The sequence below is a fragment of the Vipera berus genome, assembly GCF_964194415.1.
Source record: "Vipera berus genome assembly, chromosome: Z".
NCBI lineage: Eukaryota > Metazoa > Chordata > Lepidosauria > Squamata > Viperidae > Vipera > Vipera berus.
In genome coordinates this window covers 789968-815304 of record NC_138205.1, presented here as the reverse complement: position 1 = coordinate 815304, position 25337 = coordinate 789968, and the positions used below count along the sequence as shown (strand labels likewise).

The following is a 25337-nucleotide window of genomic DNA, read 5'->3' as shown; positions in this document are numbered from 1 at the left end:
AGGACTTAAGGCTGAAGCAACGGGGCGAACTGTATATCTGGGCATCTCTCTCAAAGACCCCTCCTTTGCCCCAAACCCAGAGCAAAAGATAGAGGTTGGGGATCCCTTTGCTGCCCTGTTTTAGTCCGTGGATGTGCAGAAACACAATCCGGAGCCCGCCGGGTTGAGAAAACGGATCCTCAGTGAATAACAGAATCCACGACCTCTGGAGGCAAGCCTTTCCACTGATTATAATAGAACCACAGGACTGGAAGGGACCTTGGAGGTCATCTAGACCAGACATGTCAAACACAAGGCTCAGATCCGGCCCGCAAAGTGGTTTCATGCGGCCCGCGAAGCCATCCTGGAAAGAGTGAGGGAACGGCCCCCACTGCCTTGGCCCTGGCCCAGAGACCCTCCTCCTGCCAGAGACCCTCAGATCTGTCCCACTCCTGCCCAGGCCCCCATAGGCACCCTTGAGGCAAACGAGGTAGAGCTGGCCACGCCCACCCAGTAGGCCATACGCACTCTAGCCACGCCCACCCAGTAGGCCACACCCACCCAGGCCACACCCACCCGGCCCCTTGAGGGCAACCGCGATGCTGATGCGGCCCTCCATGAAATTGAGTTTGACACCCCTGGTCTAGACCAACCCCCTGCTCAGGCAGGAAACCCTATATACCATTTCAGACAAATGGCTGACCAGCCTCTTCTTAAAAACTTCCGGTGTTGGAGCATTCACCGCTTCTGGAGGCCAAAATGTTCCACTGGTTAATTGTCTTCACGGTTAGGAAACTTCTCCTTACTTCTAGATTGCTCCTGGCTTAGTTTCCATCCGTTGCTTCTTGTCTCGCCTTCTGGCGCATTGCAGAATAAGTTGACCCCCCCCCCCTTTTCTTTGGGGCAGCCCCTCAAAATATCGGAAGACTGCTATCACATCACCCCTATCAATGTCCTTCTTCCCCTTAAACTAGACCTACCCAATTTCAGCAAACCGTTCTTCATAGCTCTTGGACTTCGGTCCCCCAATCATCTTTGTTGCCGTTCTCTGCACATTTTCCAGAGCCTCAAGATTTTTATTGTGGTGATCAAAAGCAGTATTGCAGTATCTGAGGGGCTGCCCCAAAGAGGAGGGGGTCCCCCTATTCTCCAAAGCACCAGAGAGAAGGATGGTTGGGAACTGACCAAAGAATTAAGAATTAACCTGGAATTAAGGAGAAACTTCTTAACAGGGAGGACAATTAGCCAGTGGAACCGCTGTCCACCAGAAATCGTGGGTGCTCCATCCCTGGAGGTTTTTAAGAAGAGGCTAGACGTTCGCCTGTCTGACAAGGTGTAGGTTCTCCTGCTTGGGCAGGGGGCTGGACTAGAAGACCTCCAAGGTCCCTTCCAGCTTCTATTCTATTCTAAAACTGGACGCCATATTCCAAATGTGGTCCAAAAAAGGGAAGTCAACATTTACCTTCTCATATTTTTGATACATTTTTCAGCATTCAACCAGGGTGGACTTTTTAATGTTTATACTGTCCCTCTGAATGACAGATTCGTCACTGGTTTTTCGTTTTGTACACCCATTTGTTTCTTTGTTTTTTGTTTATTATCAGCGTCTGGTCGTCGTTCGTTTTGTTTCTCCCTTTTTTTCTTTCTTTTGTGTTTTAAGTCTGGGGGGAAAAAAATAAAAGTTTGCAAGAAAAAAACAACAACACTTACCTTCTCGTAATACTTGACCTCGTAATCCAAGATGTTGCCCATTGGTGGCTGGACGAACGGCCAGGCCAAGGTGACCCCGCTGGGGCTGACGGAGGTTTGCTGGATATCGGACACCGGCTGAGGGACTGGCAACACAAAAGGAGCAAGGAGGGAGAGTTGAGACAGCCTTATCTGGGCTGCAAAGATCAACACGACCACTAGGTGGAGGTAGAGAAGAGAGGCAGAAACATCCCCACTCTTGGCTGCCCTCTACTGTTGGCCCCGAATAACATAGCTTCACCGTCCTAAGAGGTTCCTCCTCTTGGTTCTCCAAATCCTGCTTTCCATACCAACCCTGCAGATAGTCCTCAAGTTACGACTGTTTGTTTAGCAACCATTTGAAGGTACATCTATGGAGACTCTTAAGTCATCCAGGTCAGGGCTTTTCAACCTTTTCACCCATTGCACCATTTTTAGGATATGGCAACATCCGAGGACCACCAGTCGCCTAGCAAGGTGTCAAAAACTCGATGATCAAAAAAAAAAAAAAAAAGGGGGGGGGAAGAAAGTGATGAAGTACAGGTAGTCCTCGACTTACAACAGTTTGCTTAGTGACTGTTTGAAGTTACAATGGCACTGAAAAAAGTGCCCCCCAAGCCACAGCCGAGCGAGACACCCGCCTGCCCGCCCAGCGGCATTCTTCCTGTTTTCATTGTTGTGAGCATTTCTGTTGAGGATTGGCAGCGGGGGTGGGGTGGGGGTGTTTGGTTTTTATTCCTTCCTCTGCTGGGGGTTGCAGCAGGTTTTGGTCACTTCACATGGCCCAGGGACACTGTGACCGTCATAAATATGAATCAGTTGCCAAGCATCTGAATGTAAATTACAAGACCCTGGAGATGCTCCAACGTTCCAGCTGATCGGCGCTTCTTCTGGGCTTAGCAGAAGCACCAGGATCAGCGCCGAGCTCCAGCTGGATGCTGGCGCTGATCCTGGCGCTTCCGCTGAGCCCTGACAGCCCTGCAGCTCCCGCCGTCTCTTGCTCAGGCTTGTGTGGTGCTGCCAGTGGTTCAGCTCATTCCCCTCCCCCGCTACCACTTTTCTAGGATGGTCGTGTACCACCTGCCAGGTGCCAATGTAGCACAGGTGGTACCCGTACCACTGGTTGAAAAGCCCTGATTTAGAAGATTCCTACGCCTGGGCTTTCAGCAATAAAGCAGTGTAACTGGATCTTCATGTGTGGACCCGGTCTTTCCTGCCTGACGATTATTGCTCTTTAGCAGATGGTACTTTTATGTCAGTTGTGTCAGGACCCACACTTCTGAGCTAGGGGATCTGGGGGGGCATGGAGAAGGGTGGGGCCACCTCTGCTCAGCTCCTGCTTGGGCAACCCAGTCCGAGCGATGCCGTTCCAGGAGGGGACCTACCGTCCTTGTTGGTGGTGATATTGATGGACTCTGACTGGGGCGGGTTCTGGCTGAGATCGGAGACGCCGTTGACCGCTTGGATCTGGAAGGAGTAGGTGATGTAGGGCTGCAGACCCTCCACAGTGACCGTGCGGTCCACCAGCCCCCGAGATCGGGGGGCGTAGGCCAGGCGGGCGCACTCCCGACAGCTCTGCCGTTCGGGGCACTCTTGGCAGCGGAGGTGGTAGGAGACATCATCCCGGCCCCCGTTTTCCAGGGGTTCACTCCACTCCAGCACGGCCACCGAACCGTTGATTTTCGCCACGATGCTGCGTGGGGCAGACGGCGTGGCTGAGAGGGGGGAGACAGCAGGGTCAGGCCTGGGACACCCTTCACACACACACACACACACACACACCGCAAAAAACAGTCCTTCCAGCAGCCCTCGGTCTCTTGCCCCCCAAAATAACTCCTCCACCCAACCCTCGAGAGCCAGGCCCCCCGCCTCAAAAGGACCCAACCAGCCTTGTTCTCCCCCCAAAACCCTCTCCCCGCCCTCGCTCTCCTAACCCCGCAAAAGACCCCTCCCCAGCTCTACCACTTACCCCCAAAACCTTCCACCCACCCTCATTCTCCTACTCTCCACAGATCCCTCCGCCCCACCCCTCTCCCACCCCAACCCCCCCTTTCTCTTCTAGCCCCCCCAAACCCTCCTCCCCAGCCCTCTCCCTCCCACCCACCCCCAGCCTTCTCTCCCACCCCCCAAAGCCCCTCCCCCCACTTTCACCTCCCTAACCCCCAAAAGGCCCCTCCTCCCAGGCCTCGCCCATCCCCCCCCCCCCGAGAAAGCCCTCTCCCGCCCCTCCCGGCGCTTGGGCCACTCACTGGAGCACTGCTTGGCGACCGGCTCCTTGGCCGTCCGGTAGAAGCCGATGCGGCAGGAGCACTCGCTGGAGCCCGGGGAGGGGGACGTGCTGAAGGGCGGGCAGGGCTGGCAGCCCCCCTCCCCTTGGACGGCCTTGAAGAGCCCCGCCGGGCAGGCTGCAGAGAGGGCGGGAGAGACGGTCAGCCTGGCCGGGTTGCCTTTGTACTTTGGAGACTATTCCTTCAGTCTCCCCTATTATTGTGTCTCTTGGGGGGGGCTCCCTGCACCCCGGGGCTCTCCCCACAGCCCCAGAACTAGCGGGTGTGTGTGTCTGTGTGTGTGTGTGTGCAATCGGGGATCACGTCACACACACACACACACACACACACACACACACACACACACGCACGGGACGCTGCAACCGTCCTAAACACAAGTCAGTTGACGAGCGTCCGAATTTTGATCACGTGACCGCGGGGGGGGGGCGGGTTGCGACGGTCGTGAAGTGTGACAAAACAGTCGTTAAGTCACTTTTCCCACTAACGTTACAACTTCAAATGGTCACTAAAAGAGCAATTGTGACGGGAGGAAGGAAGGGAGACAGAATAACAGAGTTGGAAGGGACCTCGGAGGTCTTCCAGTCCAGCCCTCCCCTGAAAAAGTTCCTGGTTGCATCCCATTAGATTGCCCTTTGAACCCTGCCCAAAACGTGCCCTAGCCCTGCTCTAGCTAAGCCCCGCCCAATGGGGGCTGCCAGCCCATCAAGACCCCCATCACCCCCCCAAAGCTCTGTAAAAGGACTCAACCCCGTAGCCCGGCTGCTTGAGAACAACGCCTTCTGTTAGAGTTGGACCCCCCCCCTCTTTACGACTGGCCCTAGACTGGCACTCCCCCTCCCTCTCCAAGGCTTGCGTCTTCTGGCAGGGAAGGGGGTGCCTGGGGGGGGGAAGGGATGCACACCCCAGCCTCAAGAGAGCAGCCAAAGGAGGGCAAACAAAGCCGTTCCCCTCCCCTCCCTCAGGCTGGGGGGGGGCTCTGTGGGCTTCTGCCAGCAGCAACCTGCTCTGGGCTCTCCTCCGCCCCCCCCTCCCGCCGATTACCCTTGACCTCCGGATAGTTGGCATTCCTGGGGCTTCCAGCCCGCCTGCCTGCCTGTGGGTGGGAATCCAAGACCCCCAGCCTGCCCCCCAGCCTGCGCAAGAGAGGCCAGGACGCTGGAGAGAGACAGAGGACAGCTGCAGAGTTGGGGTGGGGGGGGAAATGGCTCCCATCAGCCCACCACAGTCTACAAAGGGGGACTTGGAGAGCAGGTTATTTGGGGAAGGGTCTCAGCCCTCCCCTTCACTTTTGCTTTCCTCTCCTGCACCCCACCTGCCCCCCCCAATGGAGACTTCCCCTCCCCCCCCAAGGGCACTGGATTATCTGGGTTTATCTTCTGGATTGCCGGGCAATCGGTCCCCAGGTGGGTCCTGTCCTGCCCCCAGCCCACTTCCGCTTCTCCCATGGGGGGCCCAGGAATGCTTCTTTCCCCCCCCCCCCTCCATGGGCCAACAGCAGATGAGCAGAGAAGGGAAAGCGCTGGCAGGAGCTAAGCTTGCGGGTCCAAAAAGGGGCCCAGGAGGACAAGGAAATGAGTGAGGGGCCCAGGAATATCTCCAGAGGACCCCCCCCCCATGCCAACCGGCCAGGGAAGAGTCAACGGCTGAGGCCTAGAATCCCCCAGGGGGGCAGACTTTTTTTTCCTTCTCTTTCCTGGTTCTTTGGGTCATCCTTGTAACAATAACAACAATAATAATAAAGTTGGAAGGGATCCTGGAGGTCATCTAGTCCAACCCTCTGCCCAGGCAGGAAACCCTATACCATTTCAGTTGTAGTTGTGTGGAGCCTGCCCTGTCAGAGGCAGTCTACCTGTCAACCCCAGCCAAAGGAAAAAGAAGCAGAGAAGGGACCTCCTCGTCGTTCCCCTGCTTGCGGGCTTCCAGAAAGAAGCAAAGGCCTGGTCTCTTCCAGGGTACAGGTAGTCCTCGACTTATGAAAATTCATTTAGTGACCATTCCAAGTTGTAATGGCACTGAAAAAAGTGACTTATGGCCGTATTTCAGACTTACGACCGCTGCAGCGTCCCCACGATCACGTGATCAAAATTCGGCTCTTTGGCAACCGACTCACTCGTATTCACGACGGTCGCGGTGTGTCCCCCAGGGGGTCCAGTGATTCCCCTTTTGCGACCTTCTGGCAAGCAAAGTCAACAGAGAATCTGGATCCACTTAACAACATTAACAACTGCGGTGATGGACTTAGCAACTGTGGCCAGAAAGGTCGTAAAATGGGGCAAACAACTGCCTCGCTCAGCAATAGAAACTTGGGGTTCCATTGTGGTCGTAAAAGGAGGACTCCGATCTCCTGCATGAGCATCAAGACAAGCCCCCCCCTCGCCCTTCCACCCACCCACCCAGACCAGACTCCTCACCTCGGCACCTGGTGCTCTCCGAGGGTTCGTAGCCGGCCGCACAGGTGCAGTCTGTGATGGCCTGGTCAGCCCACTGCCCGTCCTCCCGGCAGTACATGCTGAGCGGGCGGGAGCTGGTCTTGACGGCGTTGGGCACACACTGCCCGCTGACCGGCATGACCAGCTCCCTGGGCACCGTCTCCTGGAAGAGCGTGAAGTTGACGGTGACGGCCGGACACTTCTTGTAGAACAGCCGGACGGAGAGCAAGGCCATGCAGGCACCCTGGTCCTGGAAGGCCAAGTAAAAGCCCGTCTTGGAGAGCGGTCCCACCCGCAGCGTCTTGACGTTCACCTTCCCGGAGGCCTCCATGCCCGGCCGCTTGCGGGTGAGGTGCTCGGCCGCCACCGTGTCCACCTTGACGTAAGGGTTCTCCATCCAGGGCGGGAAAGTGGCCGAGGCCAGGTCAGCATCGGCTTCGTAGAAAAAGACGTTGAACGTCTCCTTGCACGCCCGGGTGACCCGCGGGATGGAGAAGCATTCCACCACCGTGAAGCGCAGCTCGGCGTAGACGTACGTGGCGCCCGATCGGGGGACGAAGGTGGTGCGCAGCCAGTTGTTCTGGTTGGGTTGGTGGACCCCGCACACCTCAAAGGTCCGGACGCTGTTCTGCTCCTCATCCATCCCGCTTATCTCTTCCCACTGCGAGGAGAAACGCCGGGCAGGTTAATTAACCGTGGCCCACGGGGCTCGGGAGCGCCCTCTCGTAATATCGGGTGGACGAGCCGTACGATCGAAGTGGCAGAGCTTCGCTTCCCAAGTAGGACTGGACAGGAGGGGGAGCTCAATGGGGCACTCTGGGGGGGGGGGAGGTTTGCTGGGTCCCCAAAGTCAACCACGCCAAGATGCTTCCCAAATCTGCCGCCATCACTTGGTGGCCAGGATGCGTTCGCCAGAGTTTCGCTGGTCCACGAACTGGCTGAACGCTTCCTTGGGCTTTCCTTCATCCCTGTCCATCAAGGGAAGGCAGAGGCAAAGTCCACACTCTTCCTCCCTGTCCTCCACTCTGCAACCCCCCCTTCCCTTCTAGTACTGATGATGCTACCTAGTTAGGTCATGAAACGTCTGCAAGAACGTTTGGGCGACTCCGAGCCTCTTTATTACTTATTTATTGTTTATTATTCATCAATTCATTTGCCACCCATCTCACCGTTCAGGTGACTCCGTGCCTCTTTTATTATTAAGTGCTTCTTATTTATTAGATTTATATGTTCACATGGTGTGGTGGGATGGAGGGTTTGTGGTCACTGTGTGTTGGGGGGAGAGAGCACGGGGGGGGGAGGCTCAGCTAATCTCAATGTACACCTGTTGTACTTTGACAATAAAAGGTTTATTATTTTTATTATTACTTATGCTGCCCGTCCCACCTAGAAGCAGCTGGAAGGCAGCTTGCAACCAAGTAAAAGCCACAAGATAAAACTTTAAGCTATGAAAACTATACATTTTTTTTCCTTCCTAAGTCTTTAATCACGTAGGAAAGTGGGATGCTTCGGTCTACGCTGGGTTTCCTTCCCTGCCGGGGTGAGAATCAGATCCTCCCTCCTTCCTGTCTTCGCTTTCAAAACCAGCCGTCCGGATCCGAGCTGACATTTATCCTTAATAAAGGCAGCCGGGAGATTTTGGATACGGCCGTTTTTAAGTCCCTAAAACGGGGTGGTGAATATCTGCCGGGTCTTTAAACGATGCCTGGGGCCTTCAACACACACACACACACCGATCTTTTATTTTTTAAAAAAATGTCATTTAATCTGGTGGCGATCTCTTGCACAACAGCACGATCCCAGGGGCCAGCGGCCGGCATGTTTTTCTGACAATGTGGTTCCCAAAATTGTGTTGCCAAATTTGGCAATCTCATGGAAACCGCAGAGGCGAGGGTTGCCCGGTGCACCTGGGTTATTGCACAACTCGACTGATTCTTGCCCACACGCCCGTTTCCCCCCCCCCACAACCGTCCCCCAGGTGGTGTGGACTGCAACTCCCATCGTTCCCAGCCCACAGCCCCAAGGGGGAGGCCGAAGACCCTTCGCCCCCTCACCTGGCCATCGTCAGCAGGGTAAGTGGTCCATCGGAGGTCGGCGGTCTCGAATTTCGTGTTCATGAGGTTTTCTGAAAGAAGGAGAGAGAAAGCAGCCGGGGGGGGGGAGATGAGTGCTTGTCCCAACTGCCCTCATCGGTGCCCCCCCCCCGCCCTACCCGGGTGCCCAGAACAGAGGACAAAACCTCTGGAGCATTTACTGACAGTGAGAACAGTCAACCAGCGCAACTGCTTGCCTCCAGAAGATAGGAATGCTCCAACACTGGAAGTTTTTAAGAAGAGACTGGACAGCCCCTTGTGTGAAATGGGATAGGGTCTCCTGATTGAGTAGGGGGTTGGACTAGATGACCTCCAAGATCCCTTTCAGCTCTGTTATTCTGTTCTACTCCATATTCTATTCTATATTCTATTCTATTCTATTCTGGATTTTATTATTCTATTCTATTCTATTCTATTCTATTCTATTCTATTCTATTCTATTCCCATAATTCTCTATTCTATTCTATTCTATTCTATTCTATTCTATTCTATTCTATTCGATTCGATTCTATTCTATCCTATTCTATTCTTACCCCATCCCATTCTATCCCATTCCATCCCATCCGATCCCATCCCATCCTTACCCCATCCCATCCCATTCCATTATTATCCCATCCCATCCCATCCTATCCTATTCGTTATTCAATTCAATTCAATTCAATTCCATTCCATTCCATTCTACTATTCTATTCTATTCTATTCTATTCTATTCTATTCTATTCTATTCTATTCTATTTTCCAATATCTATTCTATTCTATTCTATTTGTTATTCAATTCCATTCCATCCCATTCCATTATTATCCCATCCCATCCCATCCCATCCCATCCTATCCTATCCTATCCTATTCGTTATTCAATTCAATTCCATTCCATTCCATTCCATTCCATTCTATTCTTCTATTCTATTCTATTCTATTCTATTCTATTCTATTCTATTCTATTCTATTCTATTCTATTCTATTCTTCTATTCTATTCTATATTCTAATCTAAAAAGGCACATTTAGGAAAGTAGCAAACCTTTTTAAAAGTTTAAATCAATTAGCAAAGCAAAGTTTAATTCTAATGCAATCTGTCTCTTAGAAGCACCGCCTTATTTAATCAGGAAGTCCTCCACTTACAACAGTTCATTTAGTGACTGTTCAAAATTACAACAGCCCTTAAAAAAGTGACTTATGACCATTTTTCACACTTACGGCCGTTGCAGCAGGTCACACGATCAAAAATCAGACGCTCAAACGGACTCACACTTATGACGGACACATTGTCCCAGAGGGGTCACGTGATCCCCATTTGGGACCTTCTGACCAGGAAAATCAAGAAAGGTTCACTTTAAAACCCTAACGGCAAAAATTCACTTAGCAACGGTCACAAAGAAAGGTCGCAAAATGGGGCAAAACTCTCTTAGCAACTGTCTGGCTTAGCAACGGACATTTGGGGCTCCCTTGCGCTCTAAGCGGAGGACTCCATTACAAAGGCGGATCTCAAATATCTACTTTATGCAACGCGTTCCTTTTCAAAGCTGCCAGGTCAACCTGCAAGGGACGCGGCTGCATTCACACAACCCTTCCCCTCCCCTCCCAGGCTCGCCTCCCCTCCGCCCTCAGGGAGAGTTCCCTGAGTAAGTGTGATTGCAGAACCAAACCACAAAGGCTAGGAAAGAAAATCTGCTTGTGGGGCATTTCCCCCGCTTAATTAAAAAAAACGCCCTGTTCAGAGGGATGCAAAAGAGGCCATTCAAAGCCTGGCGGTGAATCGAGGCAGGTTGTGTTCCGTGCATGTGTGTGTGTGCACTGCGGTTCGATTTGTGTGTTACTGTGTTGTGTGTGTGTGTGTGTGTGTGTGTGTGTGTACTGGGTTCGATTTCTGATCGCCTTCCTGCTTGGCAAAAACCCTCAAGAGGCTTTTGTCTGCCACGGAGGTGGGGAGGGCAGCAAGGCTTGGCTCCGCCCACCCAGCCGTCAATCACAAGACCAGTGGCCCCTGGGTGGGGGGGTCCAAAAGAAAGTGTGTGTGTGTGTGGGGGGTGTTTCTGCATGCCGGGTTCCCCCCCTCCCCACTTCTTCATCTGAGCAGCCTGGACCAGGATGCAAAACTGCTTCCCTGCACCTGAAGCCCCCTGCCCACCTCCCTCTTCTCTGCTGATCCTGGGCACATTGTTGGGGGTGAGACCCCCCCACTGCAGACCCCCCCCCGCCTTGGCTGCCCCCCTCTTGTCCAGGATCCTAGGAACGCAGCCGGCTGGCCAAGGGTCAAAGGTGGGGGAATATTTATAAAAAGCCGGACGGGGGTCATTTCCCCAAACAGCTTCTGCCACCGCCCAGCGGCAGGAAACCAGCCCCCGCCCTGCTGGCTGAGCCCCCCACTCCTCCCCCTCAAGCCCCCCCCGCACCCTGGGGTCCCCCTCCAGCCTTGCTTTGGCTCCTGGGGGGGCCAGCGGGACGGAGGGACAACCTCACCTTGGCCAAGACCACCGAGGAACAGCCCCCTCCCCTGGTCGTCCCCCCCTTTTTTCCCTGCACCTGGAACCCAATGGGGTTCCCTCAATTTTCTAACTAGGGGGCACATTTCCTGGCATAGGCCCCTTGCCATGCTCCTCTGAGCCTTAAGCCCCCCCCCCTTCGACAAGCTGTGGAAGTGAGTGGGAGAGCCTCAGAAACGAAAGGCCTACCTCGCAGGGGGGGGGTTGTTGAGAGGAAACACTACCAGGCAGCCAAAGGGTTGGGAAAATGGAACGTGGCTGCTCCCCTGGGCAGTTGGCACGACTCTCCTGTAATTCCCTCGCCAGCTGGGGAATTCTGGGGGTTGTAGTCCACGGCCCATAAATATTTGTGCCGTAAATATTTTTGTCCCCCCATCATCAGTTCCCGGCTGCGTGGTCTCCCTCCCACCCTGAAAGACACACACACACACACACACACACACACACACACACACACACATCTCACCATCCTCTCCTCTACCCACCACACTCCTGGGCAGGCAGAAAATTAGATGCCCCTGTGCCCCCCCCCACCTCCATGAATGCTGGGATACCCTGAGGGGGAGGTAGGTGTGTGTGTGTGTGTGTGTGTGTGTGTGTGTGTCTGCCTCAGGGAATTCTGGGTAATTACAGGGCGATGTAAGGCTGGGGAGGGACCCCCCCCCCCCGGGCCAAAGCAGGAAGGAAGGAAGCCAAAAGCAGGGGGAGGGTTTAAGAGTTGAGGGGGGAATGGAGTCCTCCCCCATGCCTGGGTGGGCACCAGGCTGGCAATGAAACCTCCTTCCTTGAGAGGCCCAATCCTGGCTTTTTCTCCATCCCCCCTCCCAATTCGGCACCCCCCCAGTCCTCCACCATTCCTGCTCCCCACACCCATCGCCTGATGCCCATTCCTACCCAAATCTGTCCCAGATGTGCGCCCAGAAGCCGGGGGCAGCCGTTGCCAACCTCTTGCTTCCCGGGCTGCTTGGTTAGAGGGTCCGCCCCCCCCCGCGAAGCCTCCGTCAATGCTGGGTGAGGGGAAGAGACCCTCTTTCCTGGAACCCCTGGGCCCCTCCCTGAAGATCCCCCCCCCCGAGCCGGCAAAGGGAGGGAAGCAGCCGCGCCCCGAGATCGGCACAGCCGCTTAATTATATTTCGGGCACGGTGCCCGGTGTGTTCGACTCTCACTTAATAACAGCAGAGGCGTCTTACACCAGAGGCCGGGCGAGCGGGCGTCTTTGCCCCCCCACACCCCGGAAAAGAAGCCGCAGAAACAACCCCCCCATCTCAGGCGGGCCCTTCCAGGCAGGTTGAAGCCTGCCCACCCCCCACCCCCTATTCCCGCCTGGCCCGGCAGCTCCGGCACTATCTCCCTTCGGTCTTATCTGGGAGACGGAGGTGGGCACTGCTTAATCCCGGTTACCAGGCCCTCCAACTTGGTCCGGCTGTTGGAAACACACCCTGGTTAATGACGGGAGGGGCCCCAGGAGGGATACACACACACACACACACACACACCCTGGGAGGCACATCCCTCCCCAGCCTGGCACCCAGAGAAAGGGCCATCTTCAAGGCTGCCTTTAGAGCAGGGGTCTCCAAACTTGGCCACTTGTGGACTTCAACTCCCAGAATTCCCCAGACAAACCCTCTCCGTGGGACGGGAAGATATTGGGGGGCTTTCTACCCGGACCCCAGGCTGCTGCTGGGAGGAATAAGCTGCAGAATTGCAAAGACCTTCCTGTCCTCGGGTGCTTTGCAGGATAGCTTGAGCCCCCCCCTTCTCTTTGACAGCCCCTCAAGGACTAGAAGACAGTTTATCATGTCCCCTCCATGAAAAGCTAGATATGCCTAGTTCCCACAAGCGTTCATCCTATGATTGAGCCTCCAGACTCTTTATCATCCTTGTGGGCCTCCTCTGCACACTTTCTAGGGTCTGGGCAATCAATGGTGTCTCCACAATATGTCCATCTCCAACCCAACCCACCAGAGGTCATCAACAAGTGCAACAATGGTGTCTCCTTAATGCATCCAACTCTGAAACTCAACTGGGAGGGGGGCAGATAACTGGTTTCCTTGGGGACCTTCTACCTGCCAATCTTATTTCACTCTTTCATTCTTCCACAAAGTGACTAAACTAATAGACCAGCGAAACGTTGTGGACGTAGTATACTTCATTTCAGTAAGGGATTTGACCAAACAGACCACAATCTACTCCTTGGTGAGCTACAAAAAGGTGGGGTAGACAACATCACCCCGGATGGATCTCTGGCTGGCTGGCAAACCTACTCAACGAGTAGTCCTCAACGGCACTACATCCACACGGAGGGAGGTAAGCAGTGGGGGACCACAAGGCTCCGTCTTGGGCCCAGGACTCTCCAATCTCTTCATCAATGACTTAGACGAGGGAATTGAGGGGGAAACCCATCCAGTTTGCAGATGACACCAAACTGGCAGGAGTAGCCAACACCCCAGAAGACAAACTCAGGATCCAAAAAGATCTTGACAGACTCGAACCAGGGGTCCCGTCCAACGAAATGAGTTTCAAGGTGGAGAAAAGCAAAGTCTGACATTTAGACAGGAAAAACCAAAGGTACAAGCACAGACTGGGCGAAACTTGCCTCAAACACAGCCACAGTGAGAGGGACCTCGGAGTCCCAGTGGACGATCGCTTGACCCTGAGCCAGCCGTGTGCGGCAGCAGCCAAAAAAGCCAACACAATCCTGGGTTGTATAAACAGAGGCATAGAATCAAGACTATGCAGAGCATTAGTACCGCTTTGTAAAACCCCAGTGAGGCCACACCTGGAATACTACAGCCAATTTTGGTCACCATATCACAAAAAAGACGTTTAGACTTTGGAAAAAGTGCAGAGAAGAGCAACTCAGAGGATCCAAGGCCTGGAGACCAAAACATACGAAGAACGGCTGCGGGACTTGGGTCTGGCTATAGAGAAAAGAAGAAATAGGGGAGACACGATAGCAGCGTTCCAGGATTTGAGGGGCTGCCACAAAGAAGAGGAGGGGGTCACGCTATTCTCCAAAGCACCAGAGGGAAGGACGAGAAACAATGGTTGGAAACTGACCAAAGAGAGAAGCAACCTGGAGTTCAGGAGAAACTTCCTGACAGTGGGAACAATTAACCAGTGGAACTGCTTGCCACCAAGTGGTGGGTGCTCCATCACTGGAGGTTTTTAAGAAGAAGAAGAGACTGGATTTTTTAAGAAGTGGACAAGCCACTTGTCTGAAACGCTATGGTGTCTCCTGCCTGAGCAGGGGGTCAGACTAGAAGGCCTCCAGGGTCCCTTCCAGCTCTATTCTGATTGAAATTGAAATCTTTGCTTGCAAAGCCCCCCCTTCTCTGAATCCCACCCTCTCCCAGCAAGGGGAGCGGAAGGAAGCCCAGCCTTCGGGACCCCCAACCACAGACCTCTGCCATCTGCACCCCCATGCCAAAGCCGGACGTGGGAATTCGGGGTGAGCCCCCAAAGTTTGGGCTCTGGGAGGGGGGCAGGCGAGAGGACAAGAGCTGGAGGACAGCCCTGGGCGGGGATGGAGTCACCAGCAGTGCCCCAGAGCCCGTGATTTCCTGTCTCTCAAAGAGCCAACGGTCTCAGGGTCATCCAGCGAAAGCCGCTGGAGAGCAGCCAGCGCGGAGAAGGGAAGGCCGGAGACAGGGATCACTTCCCGAAACTGTTGGGCTTTTGCCTTTTGACACACACACGCATGCACACACACACACACAAAACACAAAGAGCAATCTGGAGAGCTGGGTTCATCCATCTGGTTAAACCACCCTATTGTGGTTTAAGATACCGGGTTAAGCAGATCGTGGTGGTAAGCCATGGTTTAGGGCTTCCGTGGAGTGCAGAGCCAGGGATTAAGTGAAACCAACTATGACTAAGCCATCCTTGGTTTAAGGGCGGATTAACTCGAAGGAATGAGTGAGCGCCTGTTACTCGTCCCAGCTTCTGCCAACCTAGCAGTTCGAAAGCACGTCAAAATGCAAGTAGAAAAACAGGGACCACTCTGGTGGGAAGGTAACAGCGTTCTGTGTGCCTTTGGCGTCTAGTCATGCCGGCCACATGACCACGGAGACGTCCTCGGACAAGCGCTGGCTCTTCGGCTTTGAAACGGAGATGAGCACCGGCCCCTAGAGTGGGAAACGACTAGCACGCACGTGCGGGGGAACCTTTACCTTTAACTCGAAGGAATAGGAGCGAAATGCACCACCAAGCATTGGGCCCAGGTGTTAAACCAGGGCTGTTCAACTTGAAGACCTACGGACTTTAACTCCCAGCATTCCCCAGCCAGCAAGGATTTCCCAGAATTCAGCGTGGATAGGCCAAGAGCAGATGTGGCCAGGCCACCTTTGTTGCATGTTTTGATGGAGTAACTGACTTCATAGACGGTGAGAATGCAAGAGACGTAATATATCTTGACTTCAGCAAAGTGAGAGAGAGAGAGAAAAAAAAGAGTTGGCTGGGGAATTCTGGGAGTTGAAGTCCACAAGTCTTAAAGTGGCCAAGGTTGGACGCTCCTGCATGAAACCAAACCGTCGCACCGAGGGGGTTGTGTGTCTCTCTTAAGATCCCTGCAACGCTCTGCAGAAGCCAACATTGGATTTTGAAGAAGCAAGAAGGACACTGATTCCTTTCAAGGTTGACCTCGGAGGAGACCCCCGGGGACCCCAGGATGGCCAAGAAAAGCAAAGAACCGGTCAGCTCAAAGTTCTCCCTTGAAGCATCCTCAAATTATTCTGCTTCTGACACACAACGCAAACAAAAGACCTAACTCAGTTACGGACCTTCCCTGCTGGCTTCCGACAAGCCAAGTTAATGGGGAGGGGGCCCAGATTCGCTTGACGGCAACGTGATTCACTTAACAAGGTGGGCACCGTCGGAAGTCCTGAAGGATCCGGCCGTGGGTCAGATCTTCGGGAGAGAGTCCGCCTGCATGGTTGCCGAGTTGATACCAACTGAACAACCAGACTTGCCTCGATTCGTTTAGCGACCGTTTGAAGTTGCAACAGCCCTGGGGGGAAAAATGAATCAGGACGGGTCCTCACACTTACGGCGTGGCATCCCTACGAGGGTTGCAGCGTCCCAGAGTCACGTGATCGGCTTCTGCCTTGCAAAGTCAGCGGGGGGGGGGGGAGAGCCAGATTCGCTTAACGACCCTGTGATTCACTTAACAACCGCGGTGATTTGCTGGAACCACGGGGGAAAATTGGATGCAACTACATAGCAACAGTGGTCTCCATCGTGGTCATTAAGCCGCGGACTACCAACTATTGAACAATCTACCTCTCAAACTCAAGAAGAAGACCCCCAAGGAGGAGACCGCACCCCTCGTGCCTATGCCTGGGTCTGGGAACTGGTCTCGGCGCTGGTTCTGGGTTCGATTTACAACGATCGAACCACTTTGCTTTTCCTAGCTGCAGAGCAGACTCAACCGGTGCTCTCAGCCTCCCCCACCAACTTTGCTCGCCAGCTTGATGACACCCCCCCCCCGGCACAGACACCCCCCCATCCCCAAAGCCTGCAGGCGCCCAGTTGAAGACGCTGGTCTCTCCTCCCACCCTTTGCAAGGCTGGGAAGCCCGTGGAAGGCAGCCATGCGAAGCGAGGAGCTGCAAAAGAGAGGGGGATGCAGTGGGGAGGGGGATTCTGCCTTTGATAGAGCATGGCCGCAACCCCCCCCCCAGGAGCAGAGGGATTACCCGCCGCCTCAGATGTGGAAGCCGACGGCTGCTGGCTTTTGAAGCGGCTGCCAGGCTGAATTCAAAGCCCCCTCGGGGGTCTTGGCCATTTTGAGGAGCCCTGGAAGCTCACGGGGGGGGGGGCCTTCGGTGGGGCCAGGACTCTCCGAGATAACCCGTGCCCTGGAACCCTGCCGCCCATCATCCCCAACCCCAGGAGAATGCCATTCCAGGCACATTTTAGAGCAGAATAGAATAGAACCAGAAGGGACCTTGGAGGTCATCTAGTCCAGCCCCCTGCCCAAGCAGGAGACCCTATGCCACTTCAGACAGGTGGCTGTCCAATCAGGAAGGGAGGGAGGAAGGAAGGAAGGAAGGAAAACAGAGAACATCAGAGCTGAAAGGGACCTTGGAGGTCTTCTAGTCCAGCCCCTGCTCAAGTAGCTGAACTGGGGGGGGGGCTGCTGGGAGGATGGGCCCCAGAAGGAAAGGGGCCCAGTGACCCCGGGGAGGCATTCCCTGCGGCCACAGGCCGTTCAGGTAAACGTGGTCCTCGACTTACGCCCACAACTGACTCAAACTTTCTGCCGCTAAGCAAGACAGCTGATTGGTCAATTTTGCCCGTTTTACTACCTTCCTTGCCACCGTTCTTAAGTGGATCACCGCAGATGCTAAGTAACACGGTTGTTAAGTGAATCCGGCTTCCCCAATGTCTTTCAGAAGGTCGCAAAAGGGGATCACGAGACCCCGGGAGGCTGCGACTCTCTCATACATACGAGTCAGATGCCCAGCACTGATCATGTGACCATGGGGGAGGATGCTGCAACGGTCGTTAAGTGTGAAAAACGGTCACTTTTTTCAGTGCCGTTGTAACTTGGTCACTAAATGAACTGTTGTTAAGTCGAGGACTACCTGTACGCACCCCAATACTCCACTCCCGATATGGGGATTGTAGTTTGTTCACCCGGCCTGGGAATCCCCAGTACGAATCCTGAACGGTGGCTGGTCCACCCAACATTTGAGGACCCAGGACGATGGGATCGAAGTCCTCTGGCTGGAGAGAAGGAGGGGACCGCCTCCCCCCTTGACGATACAGGGTTATGCCCCCACCCCAGCCCTCTGAAGAGCAACAGGCCGCGATACCATCATCCCCAGCCCACAGGCTCGGTCCCAACACAACAGCCTCTGCAAACGAAAGGGCAGCTTAAATGAAAATGGGTAGGGGGGCCTTCAGGATTTGGCAGCCAGGGGTCTGCGCAGGGTGGGGTGGGGGCTTGGCAGTTTGGCAAGGAGGGGAGCCCCGAGTGCCAGGTCTTGGGCGGTGGGGGGGGGGACAAAGCCCCAGCCGGATTCTTCTCCCCATGCAGCACTTCAGACAAGCAATGGAATGGGGAAGGGGCTTCTGAATTGCCCTCTCCCCCACAGGGCAGGATCTGATCTCCCCCAGCCCTTCGCAGCTTTGGGGGAGATGTGACCCCCCCCAAGGGGGGGATCAGATGGACGTAGAATGGATGGGGGGGCGGGAAGGAGGGATGTTTGCAATTGGCAAGTCAGGCCCACCCTTGGCTAAAGAGGGGGCCTCTAGTCCAGCTTGGGGGGTGGGGGGCAGCAAAGGGTCTTTCTGCCCTTTCCTTGTGTTTCTGTCTGGGGGGTGGAGAAGAAAAGGAAGGGGGGAGTGTTTTTTTTCTTTCTTAATCCCTTTTCAATGAGATTCTCCTGCAGGGGGGAAGGGAGGGGGGATGGGAGAAGACATGAAAAAGGGAGGGAGGGAAAGAAGGAAGACATAAAAAAGGGAGGGAGGGAAGGAAGGAAGATATAAAAAGGGAGGGAGGGAGGGAGATATAGAGGGAGGGAGGAAGGAAAAGGGGGGTGCCAGGTGAAAAGGGGGAGAATGCAGAGGACCCCTCCCATCAAAGCAGTTGGGAAGTGCAAACATAAAGGCCTTTCCCCCCCTCCCTCCCTCCCTCTGTGTGTGTGTGTGTGTGTGTGTGTGTGTTATTGGGGAATGATGGGCACTGCGGTTGGGTGATCTGGCAGCTGCTTTATAAAGGGCCCAGCAGATCCTCTGGCAGGATGGGGTCCTCACCCTCTTTCTTTCTTCCTTCCTTCCTTTCTTTCTCTCCCTTTCTCTCTTCCCCCTCCCTCCCTCCCTCCCTCTCTCTCTCTCTCTCTCACACACACACCCTAGGCCAGCCTCCAAACACCTCTGCATTCCTTGAGTTAAGGTGCCCCCCCCCCCCGCAAGTGGGCTTCTGGCTCTTCTCAACTTCTGGACCCACAAGGGGCCCAGCCCTCCGCCCCAGGGCCCATCATCCCCAACTTAGGGCATCCTAAAATGCTCTGGAGACCAACAGGACTCTCTGCCTGTCCCTTGCAGAGAATTGCAAAAGCAATTTCAATTTTAAAGCAAGGAAGCAGGGGGGGGGAATTCAGGGGTGTGATAGTTTTTTTGTGTGTCTGTGTGTGTTAGCAAAAGAACAGAGAGCTCTTGGAGAAGGGGGTGGGGGCCCTGGCAGGGAGGGATTGGGAGATGGAAGCCCTATTGCAAATCGTTGCCCTTTTGCTTGGGGGGGGGTCAGCAACTGATCCTGGTTGATATCCGAAAAAGGGCATCGATTCTGCTTCATTAGCGCAATCAATGCAAGAGGCTGCAAACACTTTGAACAGTCACTTTAAAAATAGAGCGGGGGGGGGGAAGCAAAGATGGGAGGGGGGAAAGAGGAGAAAGCAAGGTGTCCTCTGCAGGGCTGGAATCTGCCAAATTACACACACACACACACACACACACACACCCGCGCGCCCTGGATATTTCCCTCCTGGGAGGCTAGGAATTATAACTCTTATCGCCCCCCCCAATTCATCAGGAAACTCCCAGTGCCCCCCCAAGTGTCTCGGGGGTGCATTCCACGCGCGCGCCTCTCTGCCCCCCCTCTGTATATATATATATGTGTGTGTGTGTGTGTGTGTGTGTGTGTGTGTGCGTGCAAAAAGTTTGCCCCCAACTTTCCGCCGCGGAATCCGTCTGTCCCGCCGCCCGATCGCGGCCCGCTGGGTCGAAACTCACCTTCCACCGCCAGCACCAGGCAAATCCGGACCCAGAGGGGCCAGCAGCACTTCATCGCCCCGGCGGCCCCGAAACTTCATGCAGGGGAACAAGCCGGGACGAGCGGAGGCCCAAAAGCAAACAACAATCCCGGATCATCCAAGTCTCGGCGGAAAAAAACCGAAACGAAACAAAAGCAAAACCACACGGTAATCCACAAAGATCGGGGGGGAAAAATCCGTCCGGGATCCTCTGTGAGATTTCTTTTTTTCCTCCTGCCTTACGCCGGACAAACCGGGCGGGGGGGATGCGGAGACCCCCGGCCCGAGCGGAGGCTCTCAGGTGGAACGGCGACCCCCGCCCCGCGGCTCAGACGCGCCCGGGCTGTTCCGGCGGAGTTTCGGCGGGGGGGGGCTCTGGGGCGACCCCCGCGACCGGCCCGCTCCGCCCGGGGGTCCGCGGTCTTTCCCGGAGGGACCCCCCCCAAGCAGGGGAAGGAGCGGGACCCCCGTCCCGGTCAAGTTTCCCGGCGCGGGCGGGGGGCTTCTGCGGGGCGCGATCCGCCCGCCCGTCGGTCCGTCCGTCCCGGGCCGAGACAAAGAGTCCCGTGTCCTCGATCCGGGCTGGGGCCGTTCCCGCAAACCTGAAAGTCCGGAATGGCAGCGCTGCGAGCGAGCGAGCGAGCGATCGAGCGGCGTCGGACAAAGGCGGCGCGGCGGCGGCGGCGGCGGCGGAGTCTGGCGGGGTTGGGCCAGCGGCAGCCCCCCCCCCCGGGGCTTGTGTGTGGGGGGGAGATGGAGGAAGTGGGGGCGCCCCCCGAGTGGATCCGGGCGAGGGTTTTAGGGCGCCCAGCAGCCCCCCCAGCTCGGCCGCCCCGGCTCGGCCTGGCTTCCCCCAAAACTTTCCCCTCCCCTGGAAAAGAGGGGGAAGGGGGAGGGGAGGGGAAAGCGGCGCCCCACCTCCAGCCCCACCGAGCGGGCAGACCCTCCTCCCTCCCAGCCCGGAGAGGGAGGGAGGGAGGGAGGGAGGGGCGGCCCCCGACCCTCCCAGCCCCCGCGCGCTTTCTCCCGGCCCGAACTGGGGGGGGGTCGTTTCTCAAGTCTAGAAAGACCCCCCCCCATCCCCGAGAGAAGTTGCGGGACCGGGGAAAAAAATCGCAGCCTTTCACTCCAAAGAATGGGGGAGGGCTAAGAGGGGGAGGAGGGGGCTTCCGCCTGCAAAGCAGCGCCCCCCAAAAGTGCCCCCCCTTTTTTCTTAGCCGTGCGGGCGATGGGGCCCCCCGCAAAGGCAAATGCGCTGCCCCCCCATGTTTGCAAGCCCCAAAGGGGTCTTGATTGTGGCCAACAAACTCGGGTGGGTTCACCCGCCAGCATCTAAGGAGCCCCCGGAAGGGGGACCCCAACGCCCCCCCCCAAGAATCAAGGGCGCCCCCTGGCGGCTTGCCGAAGGGCTGAGCTGCTCCCCACGTGCCCCAAGGAAACGCCGAGGCAGCCTCTCCTACGCGGTGGGGCAGGAGCGGGGGGGTCCCGTCTCCGCCGCGCCGAGACCACGAGATCGGGGCGGGTGTTTCGATAGCGGCGGGCTGGGGCCAAACGGGAGGATCCTCGCGGCGGAGGAGCAACCGGCCGAGACACGCGAGGAACAATTCTGAAGGAACGTGTGAACGCGCCACACGCCTCCAGCTCCAGCCACAAAGGTTGAGGGCCGAAGAGATTTATTGATCGTCTGGATGCAGGTTCCGGGCATCAAGAGATGAAAGGGCGATTCTCCCAGCCTTTGCCGCACTCCGACGTTCCCAGGACCTGAACTAGGTTCACGGGCATTTTGAACGTCAGGCGGGAAGGCCAGGAAAGTACACGCTGGTGGTGAAAGCGGGTCAAACCAACGTCAAGAAGTGAACTCCACTGCCCGCCTCTCGGGGGGGGGGGCAGGGGGGGGAAAAGGGAACCATGGTTTCTTTCTGATGACCGGGGAAAACTACGCACCGAGGACCCGCAGCCAGCCTCCCGGGCGCCAGGGCGGGGCCGCCGCGGAGGAGGCCCTGCTGCCGGGGCGGAGCCTGGGGAGGGGCTGCCAAACCAGCTGGCCACCATGGACCCATGGTGCTGGACCCACGGCTGGGGACTTGGGGCGCGGGGGGGGGGAACAGGAGACGGTGGGTACCCTGCGAAAAATCAGATGAGTCGAGAAACGCGACCGCTCCCAGCATTGAGGGGTTTTGAGCGCTGCAGCGGCTGCGTTCCCACGACACGCTAAACTCGCGAGCCGGACTAAGAAAACGTGTGCGTGTCCTGAGTGCCCCCGGCGGGGTTTTAGGCTCGTCCACCCGGGGGGGGGGGCGGAGCAAGTTGGCCCTGGGTGGTGGTGGGGGCGGCTGGCCGTGAGAATACGGCATCGGGGGCAGTGGGGGAAGCTGGGCAGCGGTGACCTGGGCGAGGCTGAGCTGCTGCGGCTTCCTGCCTGGCTCCGGCCGTCCTGATGAGGCCGCCCGGCCCTTTCCGCGCGAGGAGAGGGGGCCGGAAAGCCGCCCGGGGCGGGGAGGGGGGGGCCGGCGCTGTCTCTGCTGGCAGAAGCCGGGCTCCGCGGTAGGGCGAGCGGATAGGAGACCCGCGGAACTTCCTGCCACTGGAGGTGGGGGTGGGAGCAGGGCCAAAGCTCCGTCTTCAGCTTTAGAGAGCCCAAACGTTGGGAGGGGGCATCCTGAGGCCAACCAGTCGTTCCTGTGAGAATCCACGTGGCTGTGGGTCCCTGGCCCATCTTAGCCTTTCCTCGTGGGTCTCGGATTCAAATTCAACCCAGTTTTCCTTCTGCCCATCTCAGCAGCCTTGCGTGGGTACCATTTTGTAAGAGCACCCACAACGCCCCCTCCCAATGTGCCTGCTGATTGCCTGTGGCCCTGTGCGGAGGACCCTCGCGAACAGGTGCCGCTCGGCCCAGAAATCCAAAGTTCACACCTGGCAGGTAGACAGGGGGATGCCTCCACCTGCTGAATTCCGGCCTGCCTGCCTGGCTCTGCTGTGCAAGATCAGAGGGGCGGGGGAAACAGTTGGGGGGGGCTGATCGGGTTAGATTGGAAGTCAGATGGCTTCCCCCCCCCAGCACAGCCCCAACGTGGAAGGAAGGAGGGGGACTCGGAGGCAGGCAGGCCCAGGCCCTGGAGCCAGGAGCAGATGCCGAGTCCCTGGTGGGCCGAGCCAATAAAATAAAAATAAATCAGGCCGTTTAAAACTGAATGGGGCTTGCTTTATTTATTTATTTATTTAGCTAACATTGTCTATGGAGGTCACTGATACACAACACTAGTAAAACATATTAAACATACAAACATAAATATGTTTAAGTAGCGCATCAGCGTGTGTGTGTGTGTGTATGTATACACACACATGTACATACATATATACATATACATATATACATATATATATATTACTGTCCATATATTTTATACATACATATACATGATAGATACACACACACACTTATATTTATTTATCAAGCCAATGTATATGGTCACCCAGTTTGCATTAGGTGACACCAGGCAGCTCACAACAATAAATCCCACAATATAGAAACACTTTACACACAAACACATACCCTTTGGCACGAGCAACACAGTCAAATCAACCCCTGGATCGGCTCCCGTCTCCATTCAGGGTCCCCAGGCCCACTGACAAAGCCGCACCTCTAGGGCCTTTGGGAAAACCAATGAGAGTGGGGGCGCTAATGTTACCTCTAGGGCAGGGGATCCCCAAATTTGGCCCCTTGAAAGACTTGTGGACTCCCAGAATTCCCTAGCTGGCTATGCTAATTGGGAATTCTGGGAGTTGAAGTCCACAGGTCTTAAAGTCACCTAGGTGTTAAACGAATAAATAAAATCTGGAAAGACATCCAGGAGAGATTGCTTCTCTTACTATAACCAACTGAACTCTGTACGAGCTCAGAAACACTCCGTTCTGCCTACAGCCATTTGCGCTCTTCCTTTCTCAATTAATTCACGGTTATGGCATCTCTGCTTCCACCTCTTCCAGAATCCGCCCCCTGGAAAAATATATCCGGATACAAACATGATGGAAAGTCGGCAGGCCGGGAACTTGTGTGCCCCATAGCCGGATCGGGGTTATCTCTCTGGCCAGCTGCAGACGACCGCCCCCCCCCCCCCGCCTCCTTGGAGGTTAGGCTCGGGGCAGGAAACAGAAGGGACCAGCTCAGTCTGGAAGCCTCCATCACAAGCTGTGGGGCTGGGGGGAGCCCCCCAAGTAGGCTGGGATTTCTTCCAGGGGCGACCCACGGCCTCACTGTAGAGGGCAGGTGCTTTGCTGTTGAATCATGGAGAAGAGACGTGGGGGGGGTGTCTTTACCTAGATTAGAACAAGGATGCCCCCAAGGTTGGCCACTTTAAGACCGGTGGACTTCAACTCCCAGAATTCCCCAGCCAGAATATCTGGCTGGGGAATTCTGGGAGTTGAAGTCCACCGGTCTTAAAGTTGCATAGCTGGCTGTGGAATTCTGGGAGTTAAAGTCCCCAGGTCTTAAAGTAGTCAAGGTTAGACATCCCCCCCATGCACTGAAGCCAGTTTTTCAAAGTAAACTATGTTGACAAAGAGTGCCTCTGAGCATGTTCAGAATGTCCCCAGCTGCAACAGCATCAGAAAACGACCTGGAGGGCTTCAAAGCCGGCCAGGGTTCTCAGCAGACCTGCCAGTCCTGCGAAAGGAGGAGGGGGTCACCCCAGTGGGGGGTTTAAACACCTGGAAGGTCATGTGATCTGGTTGTCCACCCCCATTTTGGCCTTTTGATCCAAGAGACGCTGCGAGTGTCACAACTATGTAGTAGTCCTCGGTTTACGACCATTCATTTAGTCCCTGTTCCACATTACAACAGCATGGGAAAAAAGTGACTTACAACCGTTCCTCGCACACATGACGGTCGCAGCATCCCAGGGTCAGGTGGTCACTATCTGAGACCTTCCCAGCCCACTTCCAACAAGCAAAGTCGGGGAAATGCGCTTAACAACCGTGTGATTCATTTAACAACGGCAGCCGTTCCCTGAACAACTGGGGGAAAAAGAGGACATGAAATTGGGCACGCCTCCCTCAACACCTTGCTCAGCGACGAAAATGCTGGCCTCAGTTGTACCCGGGTAGTCCTCGACTTACGACAGTTATTTAGTGGCCGTTCAAAATTACAACGGCACTAAAAAAAGTGACTGATTTTTCAGGCCATTGCAGCATCCCTGCGGTCAAAATTCAGACATTAGGCAACTGACTCGTATTTATGACGATCGCGTGTGTCCCGGGGGGGTGGTGTCACGTGATCCCCTCTTGCGACCTTCCGACAAGCAAAGTCAATGCAGGAATGCGGGGGGGGGGGGCAAGCCGGACTCACTTAAAACGACGGTGTCAACCAGCTCAACAAACTGCAGCGATTCAGTTTGCAAATGTGACGGGGAGAGTCGTCCAATGGGGCCAAACTCCCTTCAGAAGTGTCTCACTTAGCAACATAAATTTTGGTCGTAAGCCGAGGACTCCCTGAACAAGGTGCTTTGCCCTCCCGCCCACTTTTTCTCAGCCCCCCCCGGAAAGTTTTCCTCTTGTTCACCCATTTTGCTGCAGGTTGTAGCC

General features: G+C 55.6%; 1 protein-coding gene across 1 annotated transcript in view; it reads right to left on the bottom strand.

The window, feature by feature from the left end:
- Positions 1-20222, bottom strand: part of LOC308677889 (ephrin type-B receptor 4-like) — a 33669-nt gene extending 13447 nt beyond the window's left edge. The window contains exons 1-6 of the mRNA XM_081344583.1: positions 19738-20222; positions 8479-8549; positions 6407-7085; positions 3957-4112; positions 3093-3422; positions 1690-1814 (exon numbers count right to left, since the gene is read on the bottom strand). Coding sequence (XP_081200709.1) covers positions 1690-1814; positions 3093-3422; positions 3957-4112; positions 6407-7085; positions 8479-8549; positions 19738-19792 — 1416 coding nt within the window. The 5' untranslated portion in view covers positions 19793-20222. The remainder of the gene's footprint in view (positions 1-1689; positions 1815-3092; positions 3423-3956; positions 4113-6406; positions 7086-8478; positions 8550-19737) is intronic.
- Between the last annotated feature and the right edge of the window lie 5115 nt (positions 20223-25337).